At 34.6% G+C, this 20,121-nt stretch overlaps 1 protein-coding gene across 1 annotated transcript in view; it reads left to right on the forward strand.

Annotated features, from left to right (window-relative positions):
* Positions 1-20,121, forward strand: part of FCHO2 (FCH domain only 2) — a 151,567-nt gene that overhangs the window by 89,921 nt on the left and 41,525 nt on the right. Inside the window, exons 10-15 of the mRNA XM_027864185.1 lie at positions 1,548-1,592; positions 3,362-3,434; positions 6,577-6,601; positions 13,388-13,445; positions 16,071-16,246; positions 19,380-19,391. Of these exons, the coding sequence (XP_027719986.1) occupies positions 1,548-1,592; positions 3,362-3,434; positions 6,577-6,601; positions 13,388-13,445; positions 16,071-16,246; positions 19,380-19,391 (389 nt within the window). The remainder of the gene's footprint in view (positions 1-1,547; positions 1,593-3,361; positions 3,435-6,576; positions 6,602-13,387; positions 13,446-16,070; positions 16,247-19,379; positions 19,392-20,121) is intronic.

The following is a 20,121-nucleotide window of genomic DNA, read 5'->3' on the forward strand; positions in this document are numbered from 1 at the left end:
TACATCAGTGCTGACTCATAGACACAGCTTTCTAACCTGAAAGGCATCATCTAGGCTTATCTGATAAAAGGAATTTAATTATTACCAGTCTCTAATTATTTAATAATTCCTAATATTGGAAATTATAGCATAGACATAAAAATAAATTCTTTGAAATAAATTAAATAAATAATATTGCTTTTTCATAGGACTAAATAAATTGCTTTTTCATAGTACTATTTTCTGTATTAATTTTTTACTTTTCTTAGTACTATGAAATATAACATTTTTTCTTTTTAAAAATTAAGTAGCAAAGGTATTAGGATTATAGATTTAGAGCTGGAAGGGAGGGCCATCTAATTCAACCCCCTTATTTTACTGTAGAACAACAGAGGCCCAGAGGTTAAGTGACAGTTTATTAGTTAGGATCTTGCTTGTCAACTGGATTATGTGAATTAAATTCTTCTGTTCATTTCAGCCATTAGTACTCATCACTGAATAATCTTCTTTTTGAATTTTAATAGTTTTCTAATTTTATATTTGCATTTATCAGGTAGGAAAGAGATTTTAGTCAACATGGTCACATGTTGTCAGCCTTCTATTTAGCTAATGGATATTCTTTATATTAAACCTATGAAAATGCATACTAAGGAGTTTGCTAATGGATCTTTATCTGGTATCTTAGTAGAGAACCAATGGCATATTCATACATTATCCTCTATTTACATTTCAAGTAAGCTAATTTCTCATTTTCTTATCCTAATGGATTGTTCTAGTGATCATTTAAAAATGACACTATGCTAATTTTTTCCATAGATTTGTTTGAATTTCATGAGTTTTCTATTTCATTCAAAATAGACAAGCGTTGTCAACATTTTGGAACCATCTTTTGAAAAAAAAAAATTCGTTTATACACCTTCTTTAGCCAGACTGATCTTAACTGCAAGCAAGCTATGTTCTTTCCCGCCTGCACAGTTTACTCACAGTTCTTCTCTTTAACTAGAATTCCTTTCTCCCTTCTGTGATACTGTGTTATTTATTCAAGGTCTAGCTAAAATCCCTTTCCTCATTTAAGCCCTTCAACCTGGAATGAACCCATAATCCTCTCCCTGATGTTCTGAACCATTTGTAGTTTGTTTAGCATTACTGTATTCTGCTATGTTTTATCTTTCTTGTATTGTAATTTGTCCTTTCTCTCCAGCCAAGTTATAAGTTCCTTGAAGACAGACTCCAGGTCTTCTAATATCTCTTTTAGAAAACAAACATGTATTAAGCAACTATTAGTGCAAAGTACAATATACTGTACTCTTCAAGAGATTAAGAAAATAAGACAAGGTCACTGATCTTAAGGAGTTTAAAATCTATTTGCCTGTCAAAGTAGTGTTTAAATGTAGAAAGTGCTTAATAAGGCAATGTTAGTATAATTTAATTTCTTTAAATATTAACTACTTAACATGTAAAAATTGGGAAAATATTAGAAATTTCTTTTAAAAATAGCGTTTTGATCTGCTGTGTTTTGATTGTTATTTTCTACTAGGCTACTAAATTTGCTCTTTTTTTCCCCCTAGGCCTTATCGAATTTGAAGAATGTGATGCTGCTAGTGTAGCTGAAGGTAAGTAACAAGTGATGAATTATGTTATTGCATTAGAATTTAACTAGTTACTACCCCCTAAATCTTAGCAACCTGATAGTCTTGTTCTTAAATAGATAAACATTAGGGATTATTAGAACATCCAAAGGGTAATTACCAACAATAGTCCTAGCAAGGGGTGTATTTATAGGAAAAAAAGAGTATTTCCCCCTTATATTAACATGCTATGAAAGTTAGCAGCACCTTATCTTTACTTCCTCACAAATAGATTTTTGGGTTGCCAAAAGAAAGTATTAACTTGTTGCCCAAATACAGTATATTTTATAGAAGATGTGTTGTATATATTTGCCTAGAGTGCTGAACTTCGAGTCAGAAAGAAGGACTGTGTTCATATCCTACCTCTAACACTGTCAGTCACTTAACCACTCATGTCTCTACATGTAAATTGGGGAGAGTACATTTGTAAAGCACTTTGCAAACCTTTTACTACTATATAAATGGCAGGAGTTACTATGATTTCTAAATGTACACTATGTTTTCCTTCCCTCCATTGTACAAAAGTAGTATTTTAGAATTATATGAATATTAAAGTTATAAAGTAACTAGTATATAAGTACATAATAGTATAAAATGTTTACTGTTTTATGTTTTAATAATACAGAATTGTGCAGTTTGAGGAAGCACTGAGTAACAATCAGGAGACTCAGGTTCTAGCCCAAGTTTATAGATCATAGAATGGGAGAATCATCCAGCCCAATTCCCACTTGAATCATGGTTGCTTTCTGCAGCATTTCCAGTGAGAGGTCATTCAGACTTTAAAGATTTCCAGTGAGTGCACTTTCTAAAGCAACCCATTTCATTTTTTGATAGCTTCAATTGTTAGCAAGTCACTTAAGCTCTCAGTTCCATTTTCGTATCTGCAAAATGAGAATGACCAATATTACTAGCTTTACTTATCTCTTAGGGGCATGATGAAGAAAAAATGATAAACACATATGAGAAGGCTTTGAAAACTATAAAGTACTATACGAATGTAAGGTCTAAACTTTTAATATGACATCTTGGTAACATTACATAAGTAACAAAACCTTTTCTCCTAAAGACCATAGATCCTAGATCCTAGGTTAAGTTGATATAATAGATTCTAAAGAACATTCATTTTGATGTGTAATAAAAAAAAATGAAGACCCAATTGATTATGAAAACAAATGTTGATATTTACTGCTGAGTTACAGTTTATGACAATGATATTGAACAAAGGTAATACCAGTATTATCCTTTCTGTGTTGTAATGATTACATACAACCAGCTGGTTAAAGCTGTAACCATTTTAATAGGTTCATTCTGCATGTGGGTCATATAACCTTCCTCTGTGCCATTGACCATTAGCCCTAGCCAGGCATGGCCTTCAAGTGTATGTAGTCCCACGAGAAGGGGGCAGGACAGGAGTATGAGATGGATCAGCACAGATCTACTAGAAACAGCTACAGAGTGCCTGTCCTACTGATTATTGGTCGGCATTGTCACCCTGATATATGAAAGAAAGAAGATTATTATGTAGTCATTGTATACCCAGAGGACATGATTTGACCTTGTAATGATCAAATCAAAATGGTTTTCTTAGAAAAGTGATAATCTTAGAAAAATGTTCTTTCCTTCTCATATCTGTATCAAAGGCTTTAAATATAAAGTGTGTGCTAAGATTCACAAATTACTCAAATAATGTCTCTGATAAAGCATCCAGTGAATAATTCTTCATTCTCTGTTAACAATAAACGTTCACTTTAAAGGGATAAAGCCAAGAAAAAGAAAGACTTTTGCTTTGTCAGGAATAATTAAGAAGGAAAAGGATGCAGAATCAGTGTAAGTATATTAAGTATAATTTTTTTTCTTCTGTATTTTTTGTAGATTTTACCCTTCTCAAATTTGACAAAGTGCCCTTTTCTTCCCTAGTTCATAACATTTGGTGGGATTGAACTAGTGTTACAGCATTGTAGTCTTTATAGGTACCCTCCGCCAGCTCATGGAGGTGGTGAGAAGTACTCCTTGTTACACAGACTGTTAGAGTTTCACTGGTGCCTCCTCATGCCAGATGCCATGGAATTTAGCTTCCTCCTGAAGTAGCTGCTAGAGCTAGGAGAATCCCCCACTCTTCTTTTCCTGGTGCTTTGGTTTGGAACTAATATATTTTCTCATAGAAAAGAGATTGTTGTTTGTGGTTAGATCTAATGAAGTAGTGTATTATGACTTTAAAGGTGTATTATGACTATTAAAGATGTATTATGACTTGAATAGGCCTTTGTGGACTGGCCCAGGAACAGTCAGTTAAAAAATATTTGTGTATACTGTGTGCCCCAGGTATTGTGTAAGCAAAAAGAAAAGCAGTACCTGCCCCCACATTCTAGATGAATTAGAACTCTAGAACTCACATTCTAATGGAGGAGACAACATGTAAATAATATATCTTTATATACAAGATATATACAGTATGTAAATGTGAAAGATTTTAAATGCCAAACAGAGGAGTTTATATTTGATTCTAGAGGTAACAGGGATCCACTAGGACTCATTTGGAATGGGATGGGAAGGTCAGGAAAGAGAAGGCAAATGGGCAACCCTGTGCTTGAGAAAAATCACTTTGGCAGCAGAAGGGTAGATTTTATGGGGAAACTAATTAGAAAGCTATTGTAGTAGTATAGGTGTGGTGATGAGGGCCTCACCTAGAGTGGTGGCTGTATGAGTGGAGAGAAAGGAACCTATAGAAGAGATGTTGTGAAAGTATGTATAGACTCTTAAGATTTGGCATATACAGATTGTATATATATATATGAAGACTGAAGACGTAGGGAAGACATGGAGATTGGGAACCTATATTATTGATGGGATTGTATTGCCCTCAACAATAATAAGGAATGTCATAATGGGGTGGGAAGAAGAATGCAGGAAAACTGAAGAATTTTCTTTTGGACATGTTGAGGTCGAGATGCATATGGCAGTTGAATCCATGGGAGTTGATGAGGTCACCAAGTGAAATAGTATAAAGGGAAAAGAGAAGAGGGTCTAGGATCTAACCTTGAGGGGACAACCTTCATGGAATGGTCAATGTCATGAAAACCAAGAGAGGAGAGAGTATTTAGGAGGATTCACCAGTGTCAAATGCTTCAGAGTCAAGTCAGAGAGCATTTATTAAAGGCATACCATGTTTTAGACACTGTGTAAAGCACTGGGGATACAAAGAAAGAAAAAAAATAGTCTCTGCCTCAAGTAGCTCACAGAGTAATGGGGGAGACAACATACAACTATGTTACAAACTTGACATACACGGGATAAACTGGGTATATTCTGAGAGGGAAAGCACTGTGGAGAACTAGCAATGTCTTCTTCTAGAAGGTGGAACTTTAGTTAAGTCTTGAAGGAAAGCTGAAATGTAGAGGAAGTAAATTGCAGGCACGGGGACAGCCAGTGAAAATGGGGAGATGGAGTGTCTTGTATGAGTTAAAACAAGGAGGCCAGTGTCATTAGATTGAGGAATACATGGAGGGAAGTAAAGTGTAAGAAGACTGGAAAAGGTAGGAAGAGGCCGGGTTATGAAGGGCTTTACATGCTAAATAAAGGACAACAGCCACTAGAATCTTAATTGGATGATAAATATGAATTAAATGAACCTCAACAGAGGAGAAGGTTACTGAGTGATAAGGGGTAGGAGAGAGTGGCATTGAGAAGCAAGGGGAGTGTTTAACTCCCCAACCTCTACCAGTGAGTGACTAGTGAATATTATTAAGTGCAAGTGCCACCAATGTTGGTTATTATTGGAATATAATGTCTGTCCATACATATTCTCTGTAATCTTGGGCAAAGGGCATATGTGGAAGTTACTGTGTTTGACATGCTAGAGCCAGCAGACTCCACTTCCTTTAAACTGTAGAAGAGGGGAACATGGCCAGTGGCCCCTCTCATCAGCTACTTCTCTGTAGACTTCCTAGTTCTTGTTCCTATATTTACTTTTGTGTGTATTCCATAATAGAAGGCAAGCTCTTTAAAGACAGGACCTCTTTGTTTTTGTGTCCTTGGTGCCTAAAATAATAATGTCTTACACTAGAATTTGCTTAATAAAAGCTTGTTGAATATATTTTATACTATAGAACATTCAGTGTATAAAATTATGGGTGCAAATAACATCTTTGGGGAAATGGTTTTCATTGATACTGTTTTTAGGTACAGAAGGTACATTAAATGAATAGGCTTGATTAAAATCTATTTGACAGTTACTCTAAGACTATTAATTTCCCTAACAGTATGTTATATGATAGAATATTCATAGAAGAAAAATAATTTTTAATGGTATTAAAGTTTTGTTTGAGTCAGATAGGCCAAATTTTGTTTATAGATTATTAACAGATTTATAGCTCAAAAGAACAAATGTATATAAAATGTTTTTCATACTTAAAGTGCTACACAAATACTGTTAATTATTTCATTTACCCTAATTTGAGTATTAGAGAATTAATTTTTTTTTTTTTTTTTGCTTTTTGGTGAGGCATTTGGAGTTAAGTGAATTGCCCAAGGTCACACAGCTAGTAAGTGTCAAGAGTCTGAGGTCGAATTTGAACTCATGTACTCCTGACTCCCAGGCCAGAACTCTATCCACTGTGCCACCTAACTGCCCCTTAGAGAATTAATTTTTAACAGGAGTGGGAAACCTGTGACCTCAAGGCCGCAGGTTCCCCACCCTTGGATTAAATCGTGTCTGAATTAATATTTTCTGAAGATTCAACTATCTTTTAAATCTCTAGCCTAATGGTTTCCCATTAACACTTTAGAATATGTTTGTATTTAGTGTTTAAAAAATTTTTGGTATGTCAATTACTTCAAGTAATTTAGTTGAGTAAAAAAGATTCTATTCAAAGTACTCCTTAAAAAGAAGCTGAAACATAATTAGTAATTAATTCTGGTAAATGAAAATGCCTAAGAAAATTTTTTTCTTTTTCTTTTTCTTTCTAAATAGGGAATGCCCAGATGCAGATTCAGTTGTAAGTAGATTTCTTCACAGTACAGATAATGTAAATTAACTGTTTTCATGAGAAAAGATAAAATTACTGTGTTATATTAATTTTAATATTGGCTGTTATGTGTAATGATTTTGTGGTGGTTATTTTGATTAGCATAAGAATGCCTTGAAATGTTACTTATTTTGAACACTTGAGAGCTACTGTTATATTGCTTTTTTTTCCTTTGAAGTACATGACAGATTCCCCAATCTGCTTAGTGTAATGGTTATGTTAATTTGTTTTCAGATCTCTCATCAGGCCATACCTTTCTATTTTTACTATAAATCAATTTGAGTTTTCTGGAGATTATAATGAAAAAAAAAACATGGTCAGTACTTTTCAGGTTTAGTAACATTTGAAAGGTTTGTTTTGTTTTTTTTAAACCTCTTTATATAATTCAAAACCCTTAAATGAAACTTCCCATGTCTATAGTGAAAGAATAGGTTTACCAAAAACTGTAAGTAATCTGTAGACACATTTTTAAATCACCTTACATAGTGGTGATGCTGATAAGAATAAGGGCCCTCACGCCTTGTTTTTTTGCTTCTTGTCAACACCTGCTACTTATTTTTTATGTTTTTAGATTAAAAACATTTGTCCTTTAACTTATTGTTACCGTTTAAAAATAAAGTTGTAACAGACTTCAATTTGCATCTAAAGCTTACCTAATGTAATTGCAACTGTTGTTTTTGTTCCATATTTACTTCTCCATATTGCTGAAAAAAACAACAAAAAATTATTTGGGTGGTAAATTCAACATGGAGGTAGGCGGGAATGTAGTCCTTTTAACAGTCTTTAGTGGAACAATGGTCTGTGACAGCTATTGGGTTGAAAATCACTGAACTGAATTATAATTAGGTTTGACTCACAATGTTAACTTATGATTTGTTTTAGGACCCGTTCCCCTGGCTTAATAATTAAAGAAATATTTATCCAAATATATCTGACATTTCTTTTAGACATTGTAGTTATCAAACTTTTTCATACATTAATAAAAAGGCAGAGAGTATTTTATAAAATAAAAATTTTTATAATTTTTATCAAATAATTGGTAATGTTTCTTTTTTAATAGTCTGAATTTTTAGTATATCACTAATACTTTTTAGTATGGCCCAGTATAGCCCAGTTTAGACTTTGTATTGATATTTATAATTCAACCAACTGCTGCTCATAGTAGCTTAATAATTTTGAGGAAATGTTTAGTTATTTTATAAAAATCATTATAAGTGTTTATGAGATCAGTATTTTTCTAAGTTATTTTGGGGACATGTTTTTATTATGTTTGTCATGCTTTTGGAATGATGCATTTTATACATTTCACTTTCTAATTTGATGAAACCTCTGATGATTCAATTTTTGTACTAACCATCTACCAGATGGTGACTTTTCTGGTATCTTAACAATTCCCAAGTTATGTATGTACATGTAGCCCCTCCATTGCACACAACCTGAACTGGTAGAACCATTAATTAACGACTGGTTTAGAATAGAATTGTTTGTCGATATTAGTGGATAGGGGGGCAAGGCTTATTACTTTACTGGTAGAGAGAACTCCCAGATAAGGAAACTCCCTCTCCCAGGGCAGTTTGGAACCACCTCTGCATCTTACCATTTTGGAGAGTTGCCTAGAGTATTTAGAGGCTTTGACTGGCCTAAGGTCACACAGCCAGTAGTGTTGGAGTCACGCAGTATCAGAGGCAGGGCTTGAACTTGGAGCTCCTTGGTTCTGAGGCCATGGGTTAGGTGATAGAATGGTAGATTTTAGAGTCAGGAAAACTTGAGTTTGAATCCTGCTGCACTCATTTACTGGCTGTGTGACACTGGACAGGTCATTTAACCTCTTTGCTCCAATTTCCTCATCAGTAGAGGATGGGGATAATAATAGCACTTATCTGGCGGAGTTGTTTTCAGAACCAAATCAAATGAGATATTATGTATTTGTAAATCTTCAAGTATTATGTAAAAATGCTTATGGACGTTGAAATTAATTTTTCATTTTCAATGAAAATGAAATGAAATGAAAAAAACCTGTCATTTTCACATACCACTTTTCATACAATTGTCTAGAAGCCTATTTAAATTATAAGTAGCATCATACACTAAAATTCTGATCCACCTACTACATATTATGTGCCTATTGCAGTATTTATCAGGATCTTTACTTAATAGATAAACTCCATATTTTGAAACTGAATCACATACTCCCTTTAATGTTGTGTTTAAAAGGATGTGTTCAAGGTTTTCATTGCAGTTGCTAACCAGTAATAAATTCTAAAAAATTTTTTTTATTAAACTTAACTCACTGACTCTTGTAGTGATATCAGTTGTATGACTAACATTTTACTTGATTTGTTTTATTATTTTAAGCATAGACTTTAGGTTTCTATTTTATTTCAGGATTCTTTTCTCCTCCTTTAACTAAGGACTTCTAGATTGGAGCTTTGCATATGAACACACTTGTACTTTTTTCCCTTTGCCATTTTATTAGTGAGAACATTAATTGTATATGGCCAGGGAGGGGGGACTTGACAAGAAGAATCACTAAAATAGAGTGAGATTTCCAATATTCTCTACTTCAGTAATTCCTCACAGCAAGAAATGTGTATACTGAAAAATTTATTTAGTGTAATGCTTTCAACGTTTATTATTTCAGATATGTTAGGCAGAGAGGATAAATCCTCTTTGGATATATATTTGAAAGATGATGTTAGGCTATTTCGTTGTTTCTTCTTGACAATATTATCTGTTTACATCTAAAGAAAAAGTGAACACTATTAATTTACACAAAAGTTTTTTTCAAAGCAAATTTTCCTTTCTCTAATGTCTAAACCAGCTTCTAAGGAAAGTTAGTAGATAATTGAATTGTTTTACTTATCAAAGGATTCATAACATTCATATTTTAGTGTAAGCAGGCCTAGAAACTATAGCACATTTTTCAGAAGAAATGACTACCTAATTATTGGGTGATGAATTTTTTACGAAAGACTTAAAATCAAATAGATGAACAAATGTCTGTCAGAAACCACATATTAAGCACTGCTATTTGCCAGGTGCTGTGCTAAGTGCTGGGGATCAGGGAGCATTCATTATATTTATATCCTGTGTACAATAAGATACTGACTATAACAAATATTAACTGATAACATTTATCTTCTTTAATCTAGAATGCCTTTTATTGGAATGATCACTTTTAAAAAAATTACGCAAGAAAGTTTGAACTGATGACTTCTTTTTCTCTTTATAAATTTCTCTAAGCTAGCAGAGGTAATCAAGATCTGCCACTTATTTTGGAGTTGCACTGAAAGACCCATTCTTTGAAAAATCTGTAAAATTGGGGGTGTTAATAACACTTAACTTTATAGTTGTTATGAAGATCAAATGAGATAATGTTTGTAAAGTACATTGCAAATCTTAAAGTAGCATATAAATACTAGTAGCAACAGCAGCAGTAGTAATGGCAATCCAAAAGGCAAATATTTGAAGGCCCCATAAAGACTTTAGTTATGAGGATTTGTCTCTTGAATTTGAGCTTTTTTTTTTTCTTTGCTGATTTTTTTTGTTCTTCCATTTCTACCCCTCACCTAACTCCAAACAAATCAGGAAAACCAGTATCAAAGATAACAGTGAAGGGAGAGAGAAAGTAAGTCACCAAAAATGGGACTCTTGTTATGTGGTGGGTGTTTTGAAAAAGGAATGAAGAGCCAGTAACACTCTTTCACCTTCCTTCACTTAGTGGGAGTGTCTGTGAATTAGTTTGTGTAGATATGAGCCTGTAGGATTAAAAAACAAAAAACCAACTATTTCCATAAGTTATTGCCTAATCTCATTGATGTAGGATTCCCTTGCAAAGATCATATTGAGTGAACAGAACCATACGATATAAAGTATTGGAAAGTGGAAACTGCCTGGATTTATTTAATTTTTTAACCTTTGGGTAATAATTTTGAAATGCTTCAGTCTCTTCACCTAAGATTGAAATTAACTAGTGATGCAAATTAAGGAGATGTGCATATCAGATAAAGATATATAAATCTCATGCTCAGTACTCTCACTTTCAGTCCACAACTATACCTTAATTTCTCACATACCTGCAGAACTTTCTTTTTATCTCTGTTAACACCCCCAGCCATTCCATATTTCAATTTCACGCAGTTCCTTAGTTTTCTTTGCTGTACCAGATTTGCTATCTTGAACTTTCTAGTTGTCTGCTGGATACAAGAGACCTGGGTTCAGATTTTGACTCTGACACTTAGTGAGCTACAGGACCTTGAACCTTAACCTCCTTCAGCCTCAGTTTCTTTATCTGCCTCATAGGCTGTTTTGAAGCTCAAGTGAGATAAAGAATGTGAAGTGATATTTAAAGATCAGCTGTCATTATCATTATTATTATTATTATTATATCATAGTAGTAGTTAGTAGTTGTAATTATAAACAGTAATATCACTACCTCCTTATGGTACCTGGAAAGAACATTAGAAGTCACACCTGGGTTCAGATGCTGACTCTGTCACTTAATACCTGTGTGACCTTGGGCAAGGTTCTACAGCAATTTTGGCCATAGTTTCTTCATCTATAAAAAAAGGGACTGAAATAAATAACCTTTCAGGCCCCTTCAAGTTCTAAGTCCATGTCCCTATCATGAGTCTTGACCTTTAATTTTCTTTTCTTGTCAATTTGAAACTCTGCATCTGCTTTTACCACTCCTTTTTCTGTGGTGCAGAACTTAGGAAAGAACCAGCCTAAAGACTTGGGGTGCTATGTTAATTTTGTTCAACTTCACCTGACTTTTGACACAGCCTGATGATCCTTTTATTTTTTTCATTTCTTGTTAACTTTCTGGCAGACTCCCCATTTCTGTTCTAGTGTCCTTTCTCCTTAAATCTTTAATTCCTTCGTTTGTCTGAGCTGATGTTTTATTTCCCATTTCACATGCCTGCTCATCACTACCTCAATACTATTTTTCTTCAGGCAGTCTTAATCCTTTTTTTCCTTCTCTTCAACTTGAATCCCTTCTCATCTCTAAATCTTATATTTTTATATAGACACACTTCCCTGTTTCCCTCAATGGTGTTATCATTTTCCCAGCCAGCTATTAATCCTTAACTCAGGCTTCTCCTTTATCCTCATTATCTAGTCAGACAATCTTGATTGTTTTTCACCTTCAGACTCTTGATTCCTATTGTTGACACCCTGGTTTAGTTCCTTATATCCTTCCTGGATTGCTTATATCTGACTGTGGGCTGTTCCCCCCTTACTTCTGCTTCCCACGTGCGCCTCCCAGCTTTGTGTCACTTAAAATAGTCTATTTTTTACAAGACTAAATCAGACTCCCTTCAACATCAGTTTCATCATATCATACCCTCATTAGCTTAAAAATTAAATGGTACCCTACTTCTTATGACATCAAGTTTAAATTCTTATACCTGACTTTCAAGGCCTTCTGTGATGTTCCCATCCTATCCATAGAACCTTATTTCCCTCTATTCACCACACTCTCTATTTGTTTTAGTCTGGCCACTGTTGTCACTGAACCAACAACACACCAGGCTTATTCTTCTCTCTATGCCTTGTTCTTGTTGTTCTCTCTCAGATAGCCGTTTCTACCTAACCTCCACCTCTCTAGACATTACCCAGACTTCAAGCACACCTGAAATCTTACCTTCTTCCCTGAAACTTTCTGTGCGTAGTGCCCGAACTGCCACAGCCTTCCGCCTTCTGTGTGATACTTACCTCTACCACCTGATTTAGCGGTTATTTACATACTACATATTGGTATGAAGAGACTGCCGCTTGCACTGACATCTAAAGCAGGAAGATCTGGGTCTGAGTTTTGCCACTGACTCTTATTAGTATTATTTTATTGTAATTATTAGCTGTTTGACCTTGGGCATCTAATTCATCTTTTACTGCTCTAGGCCAGTGGTATCAAACAAATAGAAAAGAGGCCATTAAACATACATAAGGATCTCTTTGGGCCTCATGTTGACTTAGAAAATCAAATTTAATATTATCTATGTTCTGTTGTATCTTTAGTTTCCTAAATATTGCCCAATTACATTTTAATCTCATTACTCAGAGATGTTGGGGTTGGGGTTGGCGCTCCATGTCCTAGGCAATCATCTAAAACTGTAAATTACAGTGAAGGTGCTGACCTGCTTTGATAGACAGTTTCCTCACCTGGGAGTTCTTATACCATTGAAATTGCAGGTCCAGTTCCTGACCTTATATCATCATGAGGTTAAACACAGAATAATGTCATATTGATTGCTTTTCTTACATCTATTTGTAAACTCTGTTGATAGGGATCATATATGATGTTTATTTTATGTTCCTCATTTTCCCAGCATTGTGGTTGTGGATATATTTATTACTCAGTAAACTGATTTGGTGATTTTCAAAAGACTGTGAATCTGTTTTTCATATGTGATTTCAGTACAAAATAAAACACAAGTACTGAGCACAAATCTGTCTTCAGCCAGATTTGTCATTGAAATGCAATATATATCATTATATTGTCATTTATTACTTTTCTCTGAAATAATGTAGTTGTCATTTTCATTTTTCATTAATCTAATCTATTAGACTTCTGAAGCATACATTATAATTTAAAATTATCTAAAAGTTGAGAGAGATAATTTATATGCATTTAATCTGATCTTAGAACTTGACTAATGACTGATCATATGTAATATTTTAAAATAAAACTAAATTGCTGAAATACCATAGATCACAGCTGTCTTTGCAATAAAATTCTTATTTTTCTTTCAGAACATTCCTGATGTAGATGAGGAAGGCTATAGTATTAAACCAGAAGCAAATCAGAATGATATCCTTTCATCTACATATTTGCCAAATTTACTATGTTGTATATGTGTCATAAAAAGATAAGTAAATGCTATTTGTTTCAATGATTGAGTCATTGATCCAGTTCTTAGGATATAATTTTTAAGTGTCTCCATTTAAGTTTGCATCTTTTGTTTGTAGCATTTTTGGTAAGTACTCTTTATTGTATTATGGTCTTAAAAAGAAGCACCTTGGTGTAGTAGATATTTTATTATGGTCTTAAAAAGAAGAACCTTGGTGTGATAGATATAGGTCTAAAGAGTCAGGAAGATCTACATTCAAATTCCACCCCTCAGATACTGGCTGTGTACCTGGGTAACATACCTAATCTCTCAGTGCCCCAGGCAACTCTGGAAATCTCTAAATTGCTGAGGTGGTATTGATCTCTATTATTGGAGTGTCACTCTAAGTACCTTATTCCAGTGAAATAACAAGTCTCATTCTCCTCCCTTCTTGTGTTTTTTCCTTCCCCTTTCCCCCTTATCACCCCCCAAAATCTGTAGAGAGCATAGTTAAGATTTCAGTTTTTCTGTGTTTGAGTTCTTTTTGTCCTACAGCATGATCAGTTATTATAAAAGTCTTGGTTGAGGAGCTCTAAGGTTCTCATTCAGTAATTTTCATAATCAATCATAGAAGGCATTTAATAAATTCTTACGTATCTTTCTAATATTCTATGGGTAGTCAGTAATTTCCTTATTTATCTCTATCATTTCATCAATTCTTGTTTTAAAACAGAAAGTTCTTAACTTGGGATCCATGAAACTGTTTCTAAAAATATTGTGATAACTTTTAATCTAATTGCTTTCCTTTCTAGTCCTGTGTATTTTATGCACTTAAAAACATAATCTTCAGGAGAGGTCCATAAGTTCCAGCAGACTATCAAAAGGGTCCGTGGCACACAAAAGGTTAAAAATCTCTGCTTTACAAACTATTTTGCTTTGTTAAGGTTGTACTTTGTAATCAGTTTTTGAGTCAAAAGCACCCAACTTTACTTCTCATGAAGGTGCATGTTTAGTTTTATTGGACAGGCAATCTGTTTTCCTTTGTCAGTGTGATGTATTTCACCCTCTTTCATTTCTTGTCCCTGTTAAATAATCCAATATGATTTTGATGTGTGATGTGCTTCTTCCTTTTTGCCTGTAAGGGTCTCTCTTTGATACTAAAGCTCTGGAGTTTTTCTGTATTTCTGGGTGGATTAAATTTGGGGTTCCTTGTTCCACAAATTCTTTTGGTCTGCACTTTGCCCTCTTTTCAGACAATTTTTTGTTTATGATTGCCTGGAATAGTTGCTGTTGCTTATTTTTCAGAGAGACCAATAGTCCAGCTTTGTTCTTTTGAATTGTAGAGATCTGAAGACTTCTTCCATTTGTACTGTTTTGTTGGTTTTTTCCCCCCTGCCATCTTTGCATTTTTTCCCCCATCTGGCTGCCCATGTTTTCTTCTGAGAAACCATTTCTGTATTAAGATTTTCAATTGAATATCCCAAACTGTTGACTTATTTGTCTTTTTCTTTCGGTGATGTTATGTTCATTTTTCTAGTTGGCAGAGATGGCAGATCTTCCCTTATTCCTCTTAGTGAGGTTTTTTTCTTTTTTTAAAACAACTCAGAAGATTTTTTTTAAGGTAGATTTCTTCAGTGAATGTGTTTGTGTGTGTTTTTTTTTTCAGGGGTTAGAGGGAAGGAAGTATTAGTTGGGGGGAGGAAGCTGTTAGTTGGTTCTTTCCGAAGAATTTAGTCTTATTTTATTTTACTTTATTTTATTTTTACTTATTTACTTATTTTGTTTTATTTTTATTCCTTGTAAGTATATTTTAAACTCCTGGGTCAGGTGACCCAAATTTTGCTTTTTAAAAATTTCCAATGCCTAGCACTGAGTACCTGACATTTAAAAAAAATTATTTTTGCCTGGGCTCATGATTTCATAGGTTTGGGTAACTTCCCTTTTGTAAAGTTCTCTACTGACCTTGATGGATAGCAGTTCTACAATGTGTTGTGTACAGAGTTGCCTGGGGCACTAAGAGATTAAGTACTTTACCTAGAGTCACCCAGTTCTGTAAGCACTATGCCCAGAGGCTTTTCTCCTAATATGTGATAGGTATTTAATAAATTCTTATTAAATCGAATTGGGGTCTTTTTTGCTTACTCATTTCTTCAGATTCTCTATTAGATCTTCTGTGAGGTCTTCTCTTCAGAAAAGGATTTCTTTACTTTTCTTTCCTTTTGGTGGTGGTTCTTGTTACTTTGGTGTATTTTTTGATGTGATGCGGTGATAAAAAAGGGAACTGGGCTTAGCTATGACCAAAGACGTGGCCCTCTTGCCAAAATTCTTGTGTTTATTTCTTAGCTTGTTATTCCTTATTTGACAGGTTTTGGTTTTTTTTTTTATTATTAAAAAAGCTGGAATGTGTTTTCATTTCATTGAGGCTTATCTCAGAGTCATTGGCAATCACAGGTTAGAAATAGTTCTGTATTTCCTTTTGGTTCTTGTTCTCAGTCTTGGGACCTGCCTTCCAAGCCTTTCAGTTTTATTATCCACTGATTTCTCTGTGTAAAAGTAGTTTTCCATTGAGAACACTTTAAAAAGACTTTTCCTCAACTGGTCCAAACATACCAAAGAGAACCATTTCTACTCATCCAGTGGTTCTGACTCTGACGATGAAGAACCAAAGAGGTACCGCATAGAAATCAAGCCTGTGCGTCCCGACAGCCCCCGTCGTACAGTGGCTTCTTTGGACGAGTTGAGAGTGTCCATTGGGAACATAAGTCTTTCACCGGCAACATCAGTAAGTAATATGAGGTGCTTTCACTTACTATTTTGTGTTAACAAAAAATATCAAGCACTAATGACGTTTAGCGTTTGGTTCAGGGATGACAAAATAAGGTAACATATTGTTACAAATAAATTGAGTAGATTCTGGGGTTTTAAATGTGCACTTTTCCCATTACCTAAATAACGAAAGCCTGTAATTAGATAATTCTGTGCCTTTGAATATTCACACAAAGATCACAGGGGTGACCACATCTGCTGCTAGTTTTGAAGCTAGAAGGAAACTTGGATGCTCTTTAGTTCAACTCCCAGAATTTTTAACTAAAAGAAACAGAGGCCCAGAAAGGTAAAGTGACTTGTTCCAGGTCACACAGGTAAGTGATATAGCAGGAATTTGAGCCTGGGAGCCCTGATGATGGTCCAAATTCAGCACTTTTCTGTAACACTCTCTAATTTGGCAAGTTTTATATGATGGGGGTAGGGGGAGCAAAGCATTGTTAAATTCATGTTTATAATCATTTGTTGATCATAGTTGGTTTGTTTAATTTTGGCAGACTTTAGACATTGTTTTTGTGTACAAATCTAATGGAGATAATGTAAGCTATTGATGAAAATTTGGTTTTTCATCATATTTAATCTAAAAGATTCTTGCAAACCATTAAAAAATAAGTATTGATACCATTTTACATCATTTTATACCCCTTGTCTATCACATATATCTACATCATATACTTCAAAAAAAAAATCAGCACTTCTCCCCTCTTTAATTGATGCTCTGGCTTTCATGGGAATTGCTAGATGATAATTAATTCCTGTGTGGGCAGCATGTGGTGGTGGAGGAGAGTGAGCCAAGCCGCCTCTCCAGAAGATCTCAGTGCAAGTCCTGCCCCTAACATCCTGGCTTGTGTGATGCTGGGCAAGTCAAGTAACCTTTTTGTACCCCAAAGAGCAAACACTCTATAATGTTAAGTTGCAAAACAGTTGCTGATCTGCCCTGGTCTGCCTACCTTCCTGCTGGAAATGCATTGTATTCCCTCATTTGGAGTTCGTTGCCCAGAGATCTTGCCCTCTCAGAAGGTTAAGTCTTATGCAGGAATATGGCAGGTGTACAAATAACCATAATGCAAAATAATACATGTTCCAAGGAGGAGAGTAAGCAAAATGCCATGGAGGGTCTGAGTGGCAAAAAGTGGGGGTCAACTGGAGCAATAAGGAAAGAAGGGGACATTACAGAGGAGGCCATGTTTTGCATCCGTTCAGTCTGCTGACCAGGGAATCCACTTGCTCCCTTTTGTTGGATGACATAGTGGGCACTTAGTAAAGGCTTGTTGAATGATTGATTAGAAAATTTTCTGGCTAGAATCAGATAGCAAAGCTGTACTCAGTAATAACAAACTCGTGTTTGTTTAATATTTTAGAGTTAACAAAGCACCTACCTCATAACTACTGTGTGATGTGTATGTTAATATAATTAATGTTATTTCCATTGTAGAGGTTCTTAGTAGTTCAATGATTTGCCTATCGTCACATGACTGACTAGTAGGTGGGACAGCTTATTCTTAAATCCATTTCTTTCAGGTATACTTCAGTACAGAAGATGGGGATTTTGCTTTCCTTTTTACTAGATGGAAGTTTTTTTTTTTTTCCATCCCAATCTGTGATTTCATTGGTTTAGGAATTAGTAATCTGGAAACTGTTGATGCAGATTGGCTATTCATCTTTAACTTACAGTCTTAGAGAGTTGCATTGGGCACTGAGAGGTTATGATTTGTTGATGGTCACACATCTAGTATGTGTCAAAATTAGGACTGACCACAAGGCCATCCCCTATCCATTTTGCTATGTTGCCTTTCATTAAGCGTTCTGCATATGTATAAAGAATGTGTGTGTGCATGTACAAGTATATATACCTACATATATGTACACATGTGTATATGCGCATGTGTGCATATAGATACAAAGACATACTACTTTCAATCAGTCAACAAGGATTTATTAATCAGCTACTTTGTGCCAGGCAAACACTATGCTAGGTTCTGTGGACACAAGTTCAAAGAATGATATAATTTCATTCTAATGAAAGAGACATTAAGTACCTATATAAATATGTGGAGCATAAATATAAAGTGAATAGATGTTAGTTATACAAAGTTACAAAAAGTTAAATGCAAAGTAGCTTGGAAGAGAGGGTACGATAATTAATTGATAACATTTTGTGTTATGTTATTTAATTCCATATTTTGAGGACTCATTTATGTGATAAATATGATAAATATATCATATTTATATAAGACACTGAACCTTTTTTATTTTTAATACCCTGCTGATGTACTTATTAGCTTGACTTTGGTTTCAGGATTTAATTTCTTCTCTGAAAATTTAGCAAGATCTGTTTAATTGGAACTGCTTGATATAGATCATCCTAATTTTAGATACAGTATTAAATATCTTGTATTAGACTTTGATTAATTTTTCATCGCTATGATAGGCTTTTTTTCCACCTAAACTTAATTTTTTAATTTCAAATTACAGGTGCTCTTAGTTAAGAGCCAGAAGACAGAAATAGAAGCAATGTATAGAAGTTAGAGAAAAGCATACTTAGACTTTGCTATTTCCCTAAAATTCCCAAACAGTCAGAGTTACCCAGTAGTATAGTGGGGCATCCCAATAAATCTGTTGGGTTACTCTACCATGCCAATCTTGAAGCAAAGATTGAACATGCAGATGTTGTAAAGGGGTTTCTTGGTCAGATACCTTGACCTTCTAGGCTTTCACTAGCAAATTACCAAGGTCATAAAGGGTTATTCTCATACATTGTTTAAACAGAAATTTAAAGAATGTTTTAAGACTGACCATAGAATGGAGAGAGGGTCAGGTAGTGGGTAGAGCATTGGGCTTAAAGTCAGTAAAATCTAGTTTCAGTTCCTGCTTCTGACATATAGGAATTGTTAAGTCAGTTTAATTTCTATGTTAACTACCTCAGGCAACCTTACTAATTAAGTCATGAGAGCTAATTGCTGTATTCATGAAATATTAGAATCTCCCCATATCCATGTGTACAAAAAGGTCAACAGAAAAATATTATCCTTAAAATTTTAAACCTAACATTCACCTCTTTCTTTTTTATTTTTCCTTCCATGTGATATTAGAGACACAGTCCAGTAAGTACAATTTTTTAAACCTAAGCTATTGATACTAATCATTAAATGTTATCATGTCAGGTTGATGTCACCTCAATTAAGTAAACACTTATTGTATCTAATATATCTGGAGTACTGTCTAGGTGCTAATGGAGACATAAAACTGTAGAGAAGATATGATTATGGTCATCTTGGACTTTATAGTCTAGTCTCTGAAAAGGTAGGGTGATATTGATTGTGGGAGGTCTTAAATGCCAAAAAAAAGGAGTTTGAACTTTACTTAATAGACATTAGGAAAGGTATTGAAGCATGTGGAGCAGATGAGTAGTATGACCATATTGATACATAAGAAAGATAAGTCTAGGTGGGAATGTGAGTGATGATTTGGAGGGGGATAGAGAGAGCACAGATAAAAAGAAAAGACTGGAAGGAGGCTCCCAGATCTCTCAGTGGGTGGGAATGAGAGCCCATACTAGAGCATCAGCAATGGAGCTAGAGAGGAGAGTACAGATACAAAAGATACTGCAGAAGTAGGATCAATAAGGTTAAATAACTGATTGGATAGTCAAAAGCAGCCTGGCATTGTGGGCAGAAAGATGGTCTTTTAAATGAGAAAGTCCCACATTCATTGCCACCTCTGACACATACTTGCTGTTCTCCCCTGGGAAAACTCATTTATTTTTCTGAGATGCTTAACTTGCAAAAGAGTTGCTGATGTGCATTACTGGAAGGTATTAATTCACTGGAGGAT

The sequence above is a fragment of the Vombatus ursinus genome, unplaced genomic scaffold (genome assembly GCF_900497805.2).
Source record: "Vombatus ursinus unplaced genomic scaffold, bare-nosed wombat genome assembly UNPS02014774.1, whole genome shotgun sequence".
In the NCBI taxonomy this organism is placed as follows: Eukaryota; Metazoa; Chordata; class Mammalia; order Diprotodontia; family Vombatidae; genus Vombatus; species Vombatus ursinus.